Source organism: Eschrichtius robustus, chromosome 4 (genome assembly GCF_028021215.1).
Source record: "Eschrichtius robustus isolate mEscRob2 chromosome 4, mEscRob2.pri, whole genome shotgun sequence".
Lineage (NCBI taxonomy): Eukaryota > Metazoa > Chordata > Mammalia > Artiodactyla > Eschrichtiidae > Eschrichtius > Eschrichtius robustus.
The window spans coordinates 150,844,454-150,863,118 of NC_090827.1; the positions used below are offsets into that span (position 1 = coordinate 150,844,454).

Consider the following 18,665-nt stretch of genomic DNA (forward strand, 5'->3'; position numbering starts at 1 on the left):
CGTGCTCGTTTTTGTCCGTACCTGTTTGCCTGCTCCCCCCTGCACTCCTCCAGTGGGGAGGAGGTGTGCTGCGTCCTCATCAGTGCCTCCCCCGGCACATCGTCAGTGCTTGGCACTTGTGGTGAAGGCCCAGTGAGTTGACTTTTCTTAAATTCCCTGCTTGCTCCTGTTATCTCACTCCCCCTTCAGCTGCTGGTTACAAGGTAACCATGGGCTGGGCTGCAGTCTGCACGTGGCCAGCCACTGAGGGCTGCCCAGGAAGGACAGAGAAGAGGACTATGCTGGGCTGGATAGTGTCTCCCCCAAATTCCTTTCCACCTGGAAGCTGTGATTATGACCTTATTTGGAAGTAGGGTCTTTGCAGGGGTAATAAATAGAAATGAAGTCATACTGGCTTAGGGTGGACCCTAATCCAGTGACTGGTGTCCTTACAAGACAGCCACGTGAAGATGGGGGCAGAGATTGGAGTGAGGCATCTACAAGCCAAGGGTTACCAGCAACCCGCAGAAGCTGGAAGAGACGAGGAAGCATTCTTCCCTAGAGTCCCTGGAAGGCACATGGCCTGCTGACACCTGGATTTTGGACCTCTAGCCTGTGGGAGGATACATTTCTGTTGTTTTAAGTTACCTAGTTTGTGGACTTTGTTACGGCAGCCCGGCAGCCCGAGCAGACTAATAAAGGGACGAAGGCCAAGAGGCTACGCCTCTTATTTTTAAGGTTGAGCCACAAGACTATTAATAGAATTCCTCACACTTTTGTGTCCTGAGAATGGAGCCATGGGATTTTAGGTCCCAGTGACAGGGTCTCCCAGGGGTCCTTGGCCATTTGCTGACTTCTGTGCATCACGTCTGTGTGTGTAATGCCGGGATTCTAGGACAGGCCTTGCTTTTTGACAACAGTGGTCTATGTTCTGTGTCCTAAGAACTGTTACTGATTGACAAGGGCACTTAGCCAGATGAGCCAGTACGCGTCTCTCCAACTTCAGAGCAAGCAACGAGTGCCCAAAACCTGGGGGCTCCAGGGGTCCTGGGGCCTCTCACACTGCGGGGGGAAGGGCAGGTCAGGCAGCCCTCTTGGGGGGTGGGTCGCCCTACAGTGCAGTGCACCGCCTCCCGGTGGTCTTGCCTTTGCTTCTCTAGCTCTGGCAGCTTCCCAGCGGTGAGGGAAAAAGCCAGCCCCAGGTATGGTATATGTTGTCACCTAGCAAGTCTCCGTGAGAGCCAGATCATTTCTAAACTGGTGTTTGAAAGAGGATTTTTAAGACAGACAATAAGGGCCTGTGAGTCCTTCCGATTCAACTAATCTCACCGCCAGAGTCAGCTGCGTGTTCGTGGTTTTCAGTCTCTGTGCTGTAAACAGGTTGAGAACAGGGCCCAGGTCCTGGCCGTTGTACCCCCAGTCTTCTTCTCAGACATTTACTGGGGATCCTTATGGGGCTGGGCTGGACCCAGGGCTGGGGTGTGGCGATGAGAGAGAGTGTGTCCTTGGGAAGCTGCATGAGCCCCCGAAGCCCGGGGACCTTCTGCCCCATTGTTTCTCTTACTGTCTCCGTTTGACCAGCAAGGAAAGATGCTCGGAAATCAGGTGTTGCTTGAAGTCCCCCAACCTCAGAGGGTGTGAGGGAGCTGTGGTAGGTGGAGGTGTCGAGGCTGGGGTGCCACTGCCTCCTTACCTGGGCACTCCAGCAGCCACCTGGATCCCGTGAGCCTCAGTTTGCCCATCTGTGGAATGGGAGACATGATAGCAGCTGTCTTGTAGGATGTATGGAGACTGCATGGTTGGTGCATTTGCTGCTGCTGCTGTCCATGTGGTTATCGTAGGGACTTAGAAGTCTGTGAAATGTATGATTCCATGGGAGACCAGCCTTCACTGGTATTACAGACTTTCTATCTGTGTTTGTATTGTACGTATTTGTATATATATTGATACCTCTTTTATATGCATAACATGTATTTACTCTGAATACACTTCAGTATCAGATAAAGGCAAGGATAGAGACGTTTCTCTGTTGCGCTGCTGAAATCACAGCTTTTGATTTGAATAACTCTAAAATGTAATGAAAGTCCACTCTCAGGGCAGGTCTCTCTTTACCATCTGTGTCTACTCCAGGTACACTTCTGAGCCACTGTGGAGGGCGACTAGGTCCAGCTCGGGGCAGTGTGGCATGTCTATCCCGCCAGTAGTGACAAGGCCACCCCAGAGCTGTGATGCTGGCAGGGGAAGACGAGTCCAGGCGATGGGGTGGGCCACGGAGGGCCTGGCATCTGTGACACTGTGGAGGGAGGGGCTCCTGCTGCGTTTTCCACGGTAAGGACGTGGGACAGGGGCCTTGACCAGCTGGCACTGCCTTCAAAAGCGGCCAGTTTTTAAAGAGAACAAATGAATCCAAGGCCAGGAAACAACCAGCAGTGAGAGCCGGAGCTTTCGTTGGGGTTTGGCATTCTTTTTCCTGTTTATAGTATTTTATGCTAAGAAGGCTATAGTTGGTTCTCAGCTGTGTAAATGCCCCATCACACTGTCGCGACGGGGCTTCACCCAGACCAAGTGACTTGGCACCAGCCGGCAGCCCCAGCTGTGTGGACAGGCTCAGAAGGCCATGCGTGGTGGCCCCCAGCGCCCCCCTTCCCAGTTCTGCAGGTGCAGGCTGGTGCTGAAGGGCTGTCTGCTGGGAGGAGGTATGGATGCCGACCGGCCAGCTTGCAGAGAGAGGCCTCTTCTCCTCCTTTGGTTCAGGGGTGAGGTCGTCGGGGCCAAAAGGTGGAAAAATGAAAGTAATGACCTTCCAAGAGTGGCTCTCACCTGGCACCCCTGAGATTGTGACATCTGTGAGTCGAGGGCAGGGAGGTGTGATGGCGTGATGGAGTGCCAACGCCACACGCCTTGGGGCGGAAGTCCCAGCTGACGGGCTCATTCCCAGTGATGTGTCACACCCGTCGTCACCAGTCCTGCTCCTTCTTCCACACCTGGTGGTGGATGTTTCCCACTCGCCGGGGCCCGACCTCCTCATCTCCCCCGCCGCCCTCACGGTCTGCCTCGCCAGCTGCCAGGCCTCTGCTCTTTCCTGTTTTGAGTCCCTGTTGTGAAGTGCGGATCTAGAACAGCCTGTTCCTCTAGGCCTTTGCTAAGAGAGCCAAACCGGTCATTCTAACTGCAGTTTTTCTTCTTTCCTCTCTTTCTGTTCATTTCTAGAGCGAAGTCCAAGGAAAATGGGAAGGCGAGGACTCTTAAAAATTCCCTGAGGGAATTCCCTGGGGGGGGGTCCAGTGGTTAGGACCCGGCGCTTTCACTGCCAAGGGCCTGGGTTCGATCCCTGGTCTGGGAACTAAGATCCCGCAAGCCACGCAGTGCGGCCAAAAAAAAAAAAAAAAAAAAAAAAAAATTCCCTGAGAGGGGGCGAGGTTTCCAAAATGTTTTCTGGGTCACCTGGTTGGAGTGATTCGGTCACATGCTGGGCTTATCCATGGATTGGTTATCACAGATGCATGGGGTGTTTGGGTGCAGGAGCGTGGGGAGCAGCCCTTGCCTCGGGCATGTGGGTTTGGGCCCAGGGAGCCAGGCTGGGATCCGGAGATGGGCTGTGTTCCTGAGTTCCACCAATTATTTTTTTGTTTTATTGATTTATTTTGTTGAGGGGTAGTTGATTTACAATGTTGCATTAATTTCTACTATACAGCAAAGTGATTCACTGACACACACACACACGTACATATATACATTCTTTTTTGTATTCTCTTTCATTATGGTTTATCACAGGATATTGAATATAGTTCCCTGTGCTATCTAGTAGGACCTGGTTGTTTACCCATTCTCTATATAATAATGTGCACCTGCTAATCCCAAACTTCCAATCCATCCCTCCCCCACCTGACCTCCCCCTTGGCCACCACAAGTCTGCTCTCTACGTCTGTGGGTCTGTTTCTGTTTCGTAGATAAGTTCATTTGTGCCATATTTTAGATTCCACATATAAAGTGATATGATACAGTATTTGTCTTTCTCTTTCTGACTTTATTTAGTATGATAATCTCTAGGTCCATCCCACCAATTATTTCTTAACCCCAGTCTTAAAAACAATCCCAGCCATGTGACTTCTGGGCATTTATCCCGTGGCTGTATTTGCATAAGGGCACAAGGAAGCAGCCAGCTGGAGGTGTGTGTTCGGTAAATCTGGAATCTGTCGTGAAGCTCCAGGCTGTGGTTGAAAAGAACAAGGCAGGTTCTGTGCTGCTGTGGAACAAGGTATATTGCTAAGGAGGAAAAAAGCAAGGTGCCGAACAGTGTTGTAGCATCCGTTTGTGTAAAAATACATGTGTTATAGATGCTTATAAACACTCTGGAAAGGTCTGTGCCCAAATAGTGAGTAGTTGCCCCTGGAGAGTGAAGCCGGGGGCAGAGGAGCTGGTGGGAGAGAGGAATTTAAGTTTTCATTTGATTTCCTTCTGTATGTTTGAATTTTTTAGAACCATGCACATGTTTTTGTTTTAAAGCAGTTAAGAGAGTAGTAATTCAGGGTTCCGTTAGTAATATGGCCCTGTTTTCCATTCCGCTGTGGTAAGAAGGTTCTCGGTTCCTGGTGTCCATCCCTCCTCGTGAGCACGCAGGAGGTGAGCTTGAGCACTTCCCCGAGTGGAGCCCAGATCCTTCTCCTGCCACTTCCTCACGTGGAGCGCAGGCTCAACCCTGACTTCTCTGAAGCTGTTTTTTCATTTGTAGGATGGACTGGTTCATCCTGCTTCACCTCCCTTATGTACTGTTTATGCTGGAGATTACTTTGAAAATGGGAAAGCACAAAACTAAGGCTGGGTTTAAAGCAAATTGTAATTTTAAGGACTTTTTAAAAAAAATTAATTGGGGTTGGGTATATTAGTTTCCTAGAACTGCCGTAACAAAAGTACCATAAACTGGGTGGTTTACAACAACAGATGCTTCATCTTTTGCTGTTCTAGAGGCCAGAAGCCCAAAATCAGGGTGTCGCTGGCAGAGACATGCTCCCTCCGAGGCTCTGGGGGAGGGCCCTTCTGTTTCTCTTGCAGCTTCCGGTGGCTGTGGGCATCCCTGGTGTTCTTTGGCTTGTGGACACATCACTCCAGTCTCTGCCTCTGTCGACACGTGGCCTTCTTCTGTGTCTGTGTCCATGTTTCCTTCTTCTTATGAGGACACTAGTCATTGGATTAGAGTCCATTCTAATCCAGTATGACTTCATCTTAGCTAACTGCATCTTCACAGACCCTATTTCTAAATAAAGTCACATTCCCAAGTATCGGGGGTTAGGGCGTGGGCATATCTTTTGGGGGGCTACCCACTGCAGTGGAGTTTCTACCCTTCCCATCAAGAAGTATTTGGAATTGCCACACTTAGTAATTTGATGATGTAAAACGTAACATTATGAATTTGCTCATGAAAATAGAATTTTAGGTGAAGTTTCAGATAGAACTTTATGGGCTGAAAACTCCAAAGTTAATTATTCATTCAGAAGCCAACCTCCAAATGAGCGCGTTTATTACCTACTGATGGGTGTCTGTGCCGGACTTTCTTCTGCTCTATGAATGTTTGTTCCTGATATTGCTTCTTTTAGTCAAATCAACTGTGCTTTTAAATCTTCCCCTTAGGAAATCGAGAGACTTTCCGAGCAACTAGAAGAAAAAGGGAGGGAGACGCAGCAGCTGATGAGCCAGCCGGAGCGGGAGCAGGAGAAGGAAGTGGCCCTGCTGAGGAGAAGCGCGGCACAGAAGGGGCGGGCCCGGGCCGCCAGCGACATTCTGTGCCGCTCCTTGGCCGACGAGACCCATCAGCTGCGGAGGACTCTGGCCGCCACCGCCCACATGTGCCAGCATCTGGCCAAGTGTCTGGATGAACGCCAGCGCACACAGGGGGACGCAGGGGAGAGGAGCCCTGAGGTAGGCCGTGGTGTCAGCACACCACGATGAGGACCGGGGTGCAGCAGGAGGCCTCGTCTCGCGCCTCAGGATCCCTCAGCCGTCGTGGAGGTCGGGGCGCCCAGGGCCCCCCCTGCTCTCCATAGGGTTGCAGCAAAGCCCGCCCATCTGGGGATTTCTTCTAGCACGGTGGAAGGTGCAGAACGTGACAGGGAAGCAGGTGGCCTGCGTCACCAGCTGCCACCCCCAGACCTGCAGCTGACCCTGGTCCCCGTGGGGAGATGGCACTGTGGTCTCATCAGCCTTCTCTGAGGACGAAGCAGGCAGAGCAGGGGCGGGAGGGGTATCCTGAGCAGGTGCTGGCACACGTGCAGGCAGGCGAGGGGCAGCGCCTCCAAAGGCCGCAGGTGCAGTGCCAGGCCCCAAACACCGTGAGGAATCGGGCCGGGCCGGGCCGGGCCGGGCCGGGGTGGGGGGAGGGCTCCACGTGTCTGAGCAGGGCTGGCCTCTCCGGGGCCTCCTGCAGGGCGGGGACCCGCGTCAGTGAAGGGAGGACACGGAGCCCTTCTGTGTACCTGGCACTGTGACCCCTGGCCAGGCCCTAGGCAGGGTGGGGCCAGCAGGGAGGGAGCCGGGCAGGGGCCAGGGGGCGGGGCCAGGGGAAGGGGGCGGGGCTGGGGGCCTCCAGGACTGGGTGGATCTGGGCTGTGGCTGTGTGTGCGGTCTGGTCGGGGAGGGGACAGCGGGGGTTTCAGCATCAGGAGTTCCCTACCTGGGAGACCAGGGGGCTCCTGGCTGGGGGTGTTGGGAGCTCCGGCCAAGGCCGCCTTCCCTGCCTGTCTGATTCCACCCCCTCCGGGCACGCAGTGCACACCCTGCCCCGCCCAGCGCAGGTTACTCTCGTGGGGTCTTTTCCAGGCAGTTCTCTGATTCTCTGAGGCTGCAACCAGGTTGACTCAGAAACGCAGGGGAGGGGGGAACAGGCCCTTCAGCCCCTTAGCAGCAGCCCCACTGGGAAGCCTGCTGGGGAGAACCTCCGTCTGAGAGCTGCCCGTGCTCCGCGGGTGGATTCCACGAAAAGGGAACCTCAGAAAGCACACAGGCATATTTCAGATACCACAGTGCTCTCTGGGGGCAGGCTGTGTTCTCGTCTGATTTTGAGTCACTGTGTCATTTCCCTCTGGGGACTTGAACACAGCCGCAGGTCGTGTTTGGCCTGGGCAGGGGTGGGGCCGGGGCTCTTAACAGGCTCTAAATCGGCGTCACTTCTCAGCCCTGGACTCGGCTGAGTCACCGGGGTTTCCCGATGCCCGCTGGGTTAGGACATGTAGTTCCTTTGTCATTCGAGGGGAATTCTCAAAAATAACGTCACCAGCATACAGCCCACTGTACTGTTAAATGCACTGAACTTCTAGGATTCAGATGGACTTTTCGGCTAGTTCTGCCCACCGCCATTAGGGCTGGTTTGGCACGTGGGTTTCTAGGCATGACTCCCGAGACCCCGCGTGAGGCACGGGTGGACTGCCGTGTACAGAATCACTGAGGTTAACCCTGCTTGCGTGACATGACATGACAGCGTGGCGGGCTCAGAGGGAGGGAGCCGGGTCTCTGGCCGGGCCTGCTCCTGGCGGCCCTGTGGCCCTGGGCTGGAAGGTTCTCTGGTGGACAGTGAGATTAAGCTTCCTGCCCTCCCGACTCCCGTGATGATGGAAAGTCTCAGGCATGAGAAGATTGTGCGAGGCTTGGCCCCAGCGTGGGGTGGGCTTGGGTGGGGCGAGGACCACGCCTCCCCCACCTTCGGGAAGGGGCACGTCCTTTCCTGTCTCCGTCCCACCTGCCGCAGTGCGGGCTGCAGTGACCATCTGCGACCTCAGTCTCCAGGTGTGCCTTCCTACCCTCTATGCCACACACGACAGTCACGTTCGGTGACACGGTGTCTGCTCTCTGTCCCTTTCTTATGCAGCCAGCGTGTGCAGATGGGGACGGCTCTGTCCACGCGGTTGTTGAGAAGTTACGGGAGGAGAATCGACTGTTGAAGCAGAAGGTGACCCACGTGAGTGTCTGTTAGATGTCACTCGGGAAGAACTTTCCCCTCATGGCCCGCAGATGAGGGTCCTCTCCTTGGCTGTGCCCAGGGGTTGCCCCTGCCCTCAGGCCACTTTGGCTGATACACGCAGTCCCTAGAGGCCCGACATATTTGCCTAAAAGGACGTGCAGAACTTCTCGCTTGTCATTCTCCGGCCCCCAAGTTAATTCACGTGGATAAATGAGGTACAAGAATTACTATCGGGCTTCCCTGGTGGCGCAGTGGTTAAGAATCTGCCTGCCAATGCAGGGGACACGGGTTTGAGCCCTGGTCTGGGAAGATCCCACATGCCGCGGAGCAACTAAGCCCGTGAGCCACAACTACTGAGCCTGCGCGTCTGGAGCCTGTGCTCCGCAACGGGAGAGGCCGCGACAGTGAGAGGCCCGCGCACCGCGATGAAGAGCGGCCCCCACTTGCAGCAACTAGAGAGAGCCCTCGCACAGAAACGAAGACCCAACGCGGCCAAAAATAAATATAAATTAATTAATTAATTAAAGAAACGTTTAAAAAAATACTTTAAAAAAAAAAAAAAGAATTACTATCGAGTATAGCTTTTACAGGGGGAAATTGTACCAAGTCCGCTTCTGTCTACGGCGGTTGTTTGTGGCCGTCGTCGCCACGTCCTAGTGTCCCCTCTGCACAGAGCAAACTGAGGCAACTTATTTTTTTTTGGCCTTCGTTCCTTTTATTTATTTATTTTTTTAAAAAGTAATTAATTAATGTATTTATTTTTGGCTGCATTGGGTCTTCGTTGCAGTGTGTGGGCTTCTCATTGCTGTGGCTTCTCTTGTTGCGGAGCACAGGCTCTAGGCATGCAGGCTTCAGTAGTTGTGGCTCGCGGGCTCAGTAGTTGTGGCTCACGGGCTCTAGAGCGCAGGCTCAGTAGTTGTGGCGCACGGGCTCAGTTGCCCTGCGGCATGTGGGATCTTCCTGGACCAGGGCTCGAACCCGTGTCTCCTGCATTGGCAGGCGGATTCTTAACCACTGCGCCACCAGGGAAGTCCCCTGAGGCAACCTTCATTTAAGGGGAAACTCACTCTGCTCCTTGTTGCTAGTGAATAGCTTCACAGTTCAGGTTGGCTCGAGAGCAGGTTCTCAGCCACCGTCACTGTGAGCTTTCCGGCCTCCTCAGGTGGAAGACCTCAATGCCAAGTGGCAGCGCTACGACGCCAGCAGGGACGAGTATGTGAGGGGGCTTCATGCACAGCTGAGGGGGCTGCAGGCCCCCCTCGAGGCTGAGAGGCCCTCCCCGCCCGAGCTGATGAGGAAGGAGATCTCCCGGCTCAACACACAGTTGGAGGAGAAAATCAACGACTGTGCAGAAGCGAGGCGGGAGCTGGCGGCCGCGAGGAGGGCCCGGGACGCCGCGCTGGAGCGGGTGCAGATGCTGGAGCAGCAGGTGCCCCCCGCCCCGGGGCCGGGCGCTGGGAGGCGCTGGGGGGCTTTCTCCGTCTGAGCAGAATAGGCGCTGCCGTCTGATGGCCGAGTGTCTGTCTCCTCACAGATCCTCGCGTACAAGGACGACTTCACGTCGGAGAGGGTTGACCGGGAGAGGGCTCAGAGTCGGATCCAGGAGTTGGAGGAACGGGTGGCCTTGCTGCAGCGCCAGGTACCCTGGAAACAGGTAGAATGGAGGCCCATCTCCTCCGGTCCGGGCTGGGCGTTTTCTTCGTGTTTCTTTCATCGGTTTCAAGCCCTTCTGCGTCTGCCGAGACCCTGATTCTGTGCTCCAGGCAGAGCCACCGTGCCCGGTGCCTGGGGCCTGGGGCCTGGGGGCAGAAAACCTCCCTGTCGTACCGTGTGTGTCTGTAGAGGACGTTGGCGTGGTGGCGTGTGACTTCAGGGGTGGCTGTCGGGCCTGTCCTGCACCCAGAGGGCACGTCCTGGGCCTCAGGCTCCCTACTGGGAGCTTCGTGCACACGTGTCCCCTCCTCGCTGTGCGGCAGGGACGCTGGTTGCCCTGTCACACACACACAGCCGCTGAGGCTCCAGGCGTCTGCTGGCGCCCCCCAGCTCACAACCCCCGTGCACGGAGACGGGCCGTGCAGGCGGGCAGGCCCCGCAGCTCACTCTGGGCTCCGTGTTGTCCCGCCACAGGGGATGCTTCTTGGGAGGCCTGGCCTGGGTGGGAACTGATGGTTTCTCACTGCAGGACCCGGGGCACCCACATGCCGCTTCCCTGCTCCTCCCTGGGTCCGCCCAGAGCACCCGATACACATCCTCCTGGGGGGCTAGCGCCCTGGTGGGGTGGGGATGCCGAGCTGACCCCGGAACTGCCTTTCGTGGTTGGCCTCGGGGCGGCGGGAGCCACCCCCAGTGCCCCATCCTGCGTGGCTGTGGACCCCACTGGTGGACAGAAGGGTGGCCCGGCCTGCCAAGGCCCGGGGCCTGTGCACTGAGTGGCCTCTGAGCCCCTTTCGGCTGCGGCCTGTGGCCGTCGAGCTGTGGGAGCACTTGCTCCTGCTGGGCCCCTGGGCGACGCCCCGGGGCGGGTGGTGGTGAAGCTGTGGGCCAGCAGCCAGGGTCCCGCCGCCTGGGCTGAGGCTCCCACACGAGGTGTGATGAACACCGGGGGTCATGGCGCTTCGGGGCTGACGGGGGTGAGCGTGTCGGCCGTGCCACGGGCACCCCTGCTGCCTCCAGAGACCCCCCCGCCCACCGAGGAGGGACGCAGTTTGCCAGGCTCCCTCTCTCCACGGCGGCGTGTGGGGCGAGTCTGCTGGGGCCGCGGCGGGGGTCGGGGTCGGGGAGCGGCCCCCCGCCCCGCTGGGGCCCGTTCCTCTGTGAGCGCAGGCAGGAGGTTGTTCACGGAGCACGTCCTCATTTGGGCCCCAGCACCAGGCAGGGCGAAGGTGCAAGTCCCACTGCACAACAGGTGTATCTCTAGTTGCTGGAGCCTGAGGCCAGCCTCGTAAGCTGACCCTTTGCCTTTTTTCCAGGATCCTCGAGAGCCAGGCTCTTGCCGGATTCACACTGGGGGCAAAACTCCCGGGTACTTAGAGACTGACGCTTCGGAGCTTGTGGCACCCGGTGGCTGGAGGCCTGGGATGGGATCCCAGCGGCCAGAACTCCCCGCAGAGGGCGGGAGCCCCGGAGCAACCCAGAGAGGCCAGGGGGACCTTCAGTGCCCTCACTGCCTGCAGTGCTTCAGCGATGAGCAGGGGGAGGAGCTCTTCCGGCACGTGGCCGAGTGCTGCCAGTGAGCGCGCGCTGGGCCGCCCGGCCCGGAGGCGCACGTGGGTGCTCCCAGCACGCAGCATCGGGATGCGGGGCCCCCAGAACAGGCTGGGGGCGCTTCTGAGCCTTCCCCTTGGTCCCCCTTGGGTCAGGGGGCACTTCCGGTGGGGCTGGAGGGAGAGGTGGGGTTGGGAGCATTCGTGCCCAGGAGGGCGCAGCCTCGCCTCTGGTGTGGAGTTGGACGTCCCAAGCTGTCGGGCCGAGGCCGTGCGTGATGTGGCGTGGGGTTCTCCCAGGCCCACAGGACAGCCCTGCCCCAGCCGCCCCTGGGGACGCTGCAGCTCACTGGGACGCGGCGGCCGCCCGTGGGAAGTGTGCGCCCACGCCCACCAGGAGGCGTGCACAGCTGAGCACTGTGCCTGCACTGAAATCAGGCCGCACTGCAAGAGTGTGTGCCGCATATCCGGAACTTAAACGTGTTTATGTCACGACTTATTTTTGTAATAAATGCACTTGCTACAGCGACTGCTCTGAGAGTGTGCTCTGGGGGCTGGGGTGCAGGGACCCGGCAGCATTTCCATCTGGGCCCGAGTTACACCAGCCGGGAGGAGAGACACTCTTTCTTACTGTTTGTCTGTCACCTGTTTGTTTGTTTGTTAAGGCATCCAGAGGGGCGGGGTCAGCGGGCGTCCAGCCTGCCCAGCACTCTGCCTTCGGCCTGTTTCAGCTCCAGCCAGGGTGTGAAGGGCTTGGGGTGAGGCGGGAGGAACCAGGCGCCTGGCGAAGGCAAGTGAGAGGCTTGCAGGGCAAGGACTGCGTGCATAGTCCTGGCGGGGTCAGGGCTGTGTGACTCAAGCTAACCCTCAGAACAGTCGCAGGAGGTTAAGTACTGCTATCAATCAATCCTCCTCAACACAGGTGTGGAAGGTGAGGCACAGAGGGGTAAGGCCACTTGCCCAAGGTCACAGTAGCAGGGGACAAAGCTAGGATGTAAACCCAGGCCATCTGGCTCCTGAGCCCACATTCCACTTCCCAACGTGTGGAGGAGCTGCCGGCACGGTGCAGGGCCAGCACTGGGTGCATGTGTTGTCCCTCCTGCCTGGAACCTCGCTCGCCCTCTCGCTGGCTAAGTCAGTCCTCCTCCAGTTGTAGTTCAGGCGTCCACTCCTCTGTAGGATCCCTGCGCACCCCACTTTCCAGGAGCCGACTGGAAGGGATCGGTCTGTGCAGCGTGGGTGCTAGAACGTCACAGGAAGCCTCCGTCTCACTGTCCTGAGGAGTTGGAGGAGTTTGGAAATAGATGGGGACCTCCCGGAGAGAAGGGAGCTGCAGAAGGGGGAGCCCTCAAATCCTTGGCTGACCCCTGAACTGTGCAAGCTTAGCGTAAGATTCACTCCAAGAATCCTGGGGCAGGAACAGCGGCTGGAAGGCAGGATGTGCTGAGCAGAGCTCCTAGCGGCTGTCCACCGTAGCGTGGCAGTTCCGAAGCTGAGTGAGTCCCTTGGGGTTAGAGGGGCTGGAAAACCTTGGTTTTCCTTTGAAACCCTCAAAGGGCCACATTTTAGGAGTAAAGTTGACATCTTAGGGCCAAAACAAAACAGCCCTGCTCTTGCAGGCAGCCATCCAGTAATTCACTGGCCTGTTGGAACAAACTCTGGCTTTCTTCAGAGCCAGGACCTTGTACTATATTAACCAGAGTCCAATATACAGTAAAAAATACTAGACATACGGGAAAAAAGGCATAATGAAGATATATTCACACAAACACAAGCTAACAAAAATTTATATCCAGCAGATTGTACGACAAGAAAAAAGTATACTATGGAAATTACTCAGGCTAGAGGGAAATGATTCTGGATAAAAACAAACATAGAAAGGAATGAAGAGCATGGGAATGGGGACTTCCCTGCTGGCACAGTAGTTAAGACTCCGTGCTTCCAACGTAGGGGGCCCGGGTTTGATCCCTGGTCAGGGAACTAGAACTAGATCCCACATGCATGCTGAAACTAAGAGTTTGCATGCCACAACTAAGGAGCCCACGTGCCGCAACTAAGGAGCTGGCAGACTGCAACTAAGGAGCCCGCGACTAAGACCCGGTGCAACCAAATAAATATTAAAAAAAAAAAAAAAAAAAAAAAAGGCATGGGAATGGGTAGATATGAATGAATATTGACTGTTTAAAACAATAATGTCTTGAGGGTTTTAAAACATGCAAACATGTGACCACAAGAACTTTCTAGGTGAGGGACGGGAGTGTTTAATGAATTTATACAAGTGTAAGGTTTTTGCGTTGATTTGTGGTGGACTAATGAACTAAGGAAACATAATCTCTAGGGTAACCACTAAAGTAGTAATGAAAATATCTAATTAGAAAGTTAATAGAACAGAAAAATGTTTTTATTAATCCAAAGCAAGACAAGTTAGGAGAACCAAGGGATAAAGGAGAGACGAGACAAAGAGAAAGCCGTTGGAAGATGGTAGACGTAACCAACTGTATCAGTAATTACATTAAAAATAAATGGAGGGTGGGAGGGAGACGCAAGAGGGAGGAGATATGGGGTTATATGTATAGCTGATTCACTTTGTTATATGGCAGAAACTAACACACCATTGTAGAACAATTATACTCCAATAAAGATGTTAATAAAAATAAAAATAAATGGACCAAACACTTTGATTGAAAGACAGTGATTGTCATACTGGATGAAAATGAAAGTCTCACCTGTGTGCTCATTAGAAAAGATACACTTTAAATATAAGACACACCATGCCAACATTAACCAAGAAAATGAGAGTGATTATCAGACACAGTGGACTTTTAAGACAAAAAATATTACCAGAAATAAAGAGCAACAGTGCATAATGATAAAAGGGTGAATTTATCAGGAATTTACAATATACCTAAATTTGTGTAGAGCTAATAATATAAAGCAAAAGGACTAGACAAATGCATAATCATCGTTGGAGATTTTAACATACTTTTCTCAGTAACTGATAGAAGCAGGGAAAAAAGTCAGTAAGGATACCGAAGATTTAACCTATCTACTTGGCCTTATTTCATATGTAGAACCTAAGTTACACCCAACGGAAGTTAACTATAATTCTTTTCAGGTGTACGTGGAATGCTTCCAAAAGAGACAAATCTGTGGGCCATAAATCAAGTCACAACATACTCCAAAGAACCTAACCACTGAATTCATGGTCACTGACCACAGTGAAATTAAACCACGACTCAGTAACAGAAAGATAACTACTAAATTCCCAGCACAGTTCTAAATGATCCATGGGAAAAATAAACACAACGGAGATTAGAAAGTATTTTGAACTGAGTTGAAAATGAAAATACAACTTGCTAAAAATTATGGAATGCAGCTAAGGCAGTGATTAGGGGGAATGTATTGGCTCCAAAGGCATATATTAGAAATGAAGAGAGGTTAAACTTCAGTGATCCAAGTGCTCATCACAAGAAGCTAGGAAAAGAACCGCAAATGAGGGACTTCCTTGGTGGTCCAATGGTTAAGAGTTCACCTTCTAATGCAGGGGACGCAGGTTCAATCCCTGGTCAGGGGACTAAGATGCCAGCCACATGCTGTGGGGCAACTAAGCCCGTGCGCCACAACTACTGAGCCCGCACGCTCTGGAGCCTGCGTGCCACAATGAAGACCCGACGCAGCCAAATAATAAAATTTTAAAACTAAAAAGAAAGAACTGCAAATTAAACCCAAAGAAAATGGAAGGAAATAATAAAAGAGCAGAATCAATGAAATGGAAAGCAGACAAAAATCAACAATGCCAAGAGTTAGTTCTTTTAAATAGTAATAAAACTGATAAACCCATAGCATGACTGATGAAGAATAAAAGAGAAAACAAATTGCTAATTATCAGGAATGAAAGGTGGGCATCACTGTAGATCTCTTAAGATATTAAAAAGTATATACTATGAACTATTTATGAAGCCGATAAATTTGACAACTTAGATGAAATGGATAAAATCCTTGAAACACACCACTTACTAAAATTGACATAATTAATAGAAAACCCGAATAGCTCTATGTCCATTAAATAGATTGAATCTGTAATTAAAAATCTTTTCACAAAGAAAATTACAGTCTCAGATGACTTCACTGGTGAATTCTTCCAAACAGCTAAGAAACATATACCAATCTTACACTCAGGAAACAAAAAGTGGGAACGTTTCCCCATCTCATTTTATGACACCAAAACCCGAGAAGGACAAGGCAAGAAAGAAAATGACAGACCACTATCTCTCATGAACGCAGAGGCAAAAATCCTAAACAAAATATTAACAAATTGAATCCAGCAATATAAAATGGATAATACATTATAACCAAGTGAAAATTTTATTACAGGAATACAGGATTGGTTGACATAAAACAAAAACAAACAGAACCCACAAAACTAATTCAGCAGAGGAGAAATCATAGGATCATCTCAACAGAAGCAGAAAAAGCATATGACACGATTTAGTACCCACTCATGATACCAACACTGAGCAAACTAGGAATAGAAGGGATTTCCTCAATCTGATCAAGGTGTATGTCCAAAAGACCTATGGCCAACTTTCTACGTGATGATGAAATACTGAGTGCTGCCCCCTGCTGGATCCCATCAAGGCAAGGTGTTCACTTTTAAAATTTTTTATTTACTTATTTTTGGCTGCGTCGAGTCTTCGTTGCTGCATGTGGGCTTTGTCCAGTTGCGGCGAGCGGGAGCTACTCTTCGCTGCAGAGCTCGGGCTCTAGGCGTGTGGGCTTCCGTAGTTGTGGCTCGCGGGCTCTAGAGCGCAGGCTCCGTAGTTGTGGCACACGGGCTTCGTTGCTTCGCGGCACATGGGATCTTCCCAGACCAGGGCTCAAACCTGTGTGCCCTGCCTGCATTGGCAGGCGGATTCTTAACCACTGCGCCGCCAGGGATGCCCCAGGGTGTTCACTCTTATTGCTGCAATTCCACATTGTACAGGAGATACCCAGTGCAATCAGGCAATAAAAGGGAAAAAAGGACAGAAAAATTGGAAGAGAAAAAAATCAGACTATCGCTATTCACAGATGACAGACTGTGGATATAGAAAATCCCTAGGGGATCTTAAGAAAAAAGTTTAGAATTAGTAAGTCAAGTTGACCATCTCAAGATACAAAGACAACGTATGAAACATCTACTGTATTCCTGTATATCTGCAAAAACTGGAAAAGCAAATTTATAAACCTGTTGTGGGTTGAACCGTGTCTCCCGCAAAAGATATGTTTACCAAAAAGATGTTGAAGTCCTAATCCCCAGAATGTGTGAATGTGACCTCATCTGGAAATAGGGTCTTTGCAGGTATAATCTCAGGTGATGTCCTGCTGGATTAGAGTGGGCCCCAAATCCAATGACTGGTGTCCTTATAAGAAAAGGACAAGAGACAGACAGACACAGGTGAGAATACCGTATGAAGACAGAGGCAGAGATTGCAGAGATGCACGTATAAACCAAGGACTGCCAGTGACCACCAGAAGCCAGAAGTGAGGCACGGAAGAAATTTCTCCTCACAACCGCTAGAAGGAACCAGTGCTGCTGACACCTGGATCTTGGATTTATATCCTCCAGAACTGAGAGAATAAATTTCTAAGCCACCTAGTTTGTGGCACTTTTTTATGGGAGCCCCAGGAAACTAATGCATAACTCTACTTAGGTAATGTCAAAAACATAAAATGCTTAGAAAAAAATTATCAGAAGTGTGCAAAACCTTTACAATAAAAGCTGCAAAATATTGCTGAGAGAAATTCAAGAGCACACAAATAAATGAAAAGATACCATGTTCACAGACTGGGAACTCAGCAGTCTTTAAGATGTCCGTTCTTAAGGATGCCCAAGTTGATCTATAGACTCAGTACAATCTCAGTCACAATTCCAGTAGGCCTCTATGATAAACTGATTTTAAAATGAGTACTTCCCCCCGCTCCCCATTTCTTGGACTCCAGTTACATGTGTGTTAGAATGCCTGATATGGTCCCACAGGTCCTTTTTTATTTTTTGGCTGCGCCGCATGGCACGTGAGATCTTAGTTCCCCGACCAGGGATTGAACCTGTGCCCCTGCAGTGGAAACTTGGGAGTTCTAACCACTGGACCGCCAGGGAATTCCCTCCCACAGGTCATTTTTTTTTTCCCAGTCTCTTTTCTCTCAGTACTTCATTTCTGGTAGTTTCTATTTATATGCCATCAAGGTCACAGGTATTTTCTTCCAGAGTTTCTAATCTGCTGTTGTAGTATTTTTCATTTTAGATATTGTATCTTTTGTCCTTTGGATCTTTTTTACATCTTCCAGTTCTCCATCTTGTTCGTGTTTTCCTTTATATCCTTCAGCATAGTCGTAAGATTTGTAATGGTCATTTTAAAGTTCTTGCCTGCAAATTCACTGTCTTTGGTTCTGTTTCTATTGCTTGTTTGATATTTCTTCCGATTTATGGTTTATATTTTCCTTCTTCTTGGGACGGCCTGCTAATTTTTTGCCTGGATTCCAACATTTTGGATTTTACTTTGTTTAGCGTGGGATGGTTTTGTATTTCTTTTAGAAGAATGTTGGGCTTTGTTCTAGCAGGCAGTTAAGTTACTTAGGATCAGTTTGATCCTTCCGAGGCTTGCATTTAGCTTTAGATTCCATACTAGGGTAACAGAACCCCACCGCTGAGCTGAGACCCTTCTGAGGACTCCACGCCAATACCCGTGTATCACCAGGTCTCTCCACCCTGGTTGGATTCCTGGTTCCCCTGGATTTATGGAACTTGATGCCACACGTGGCCAGAGGACTAGATTCGAGGGGATTCTCTGCAGACCCGTGGAGCGCTCTCAGTGCAGCCCCCTCCTCTCTGCATCTCTGCCCCACACACTCCAGCCACCCCACATGCTGGTCTCTGCTGCCTCTGCTCAGCAACCCTGCTGGGCTCCTCCCCACGCTGGGGCCTGGACGCTGCCTCCAGGCGGGAAGCTGGGGCCCTCGGAGGCTCACCTTGCTCGCTGCCCTTCACTCAGGAAACACTGCCACGTGCTGCCTCTGTTCCAACACCCAAGCACACCGTTAAGAACACTTCCTTGGTTTCACAACTGTCAACAGCAGGAGGACGGTTTCTGCAGCCACTCTTCCCCCACAGACACTGCTGCTGAGGTTAAAAGTCCAGGCACGTGGTTCTCACTCTCCAGACGACACCGCGTTCTCCACGGAAGACAAGCCGGGGCTCCCAGGACCCAGCTGGCTCCACACACTCAGCTACGTGACTTGCCTCGACAGTAAGTTCTTCACAGTCCAGAGCTGTCTGAAATCTCCTTCCGTGCTTCGTGTCTCCCACCCCGCAGTGCTGTTTACTCTTAACGTTTAGTAGTGGATCCAAAACGGACAGTGACCGCCTGTGATTGTCGAGATGCAGCAGCAGAAAGTCACTTCCATTCGGTCATTCTGTGTGATGACCTGGAGGTTTTATTTGTGTTTAAAACAGTATGAACTGTGGGTTAAGTTTTTTCTTTTCCTTTTAAAAA

The 18,665-nt window shown here is 52.0% G+C and overlaps 1 protein-coding gene across 1 annotated transcript in view; it reads left to right on the forward strand.

The window, feature by feature from the left end:
* Nucleotides 1-11,662, forward strand: part of TNIP2 (TNFAIP3 interacting protein 2) — a 34,404-nt gene extending 22,742 nt beyond the window's left edge. The window contains 5 exon segments of the mRNA XM_068543551.1: nt 5,608-5,895; nt 7,838-7,927; nt 9,093-9,359; nt 9,465-9,584; nt 10,900-11,662. Coding sequence (XP_068399652.1) covers nt 5,608-5,895; nt 7,838-7,927; nt 9,093-9,359; nt 9,465-9,584; nt 10,900-11,163 — 1,029 coding nt within the window. The 3' untranslated portion in view covers nt 11,164-11,662.
* Nucleotides 11,663-18,665: the final 7,003 nt, after the last annotated feature.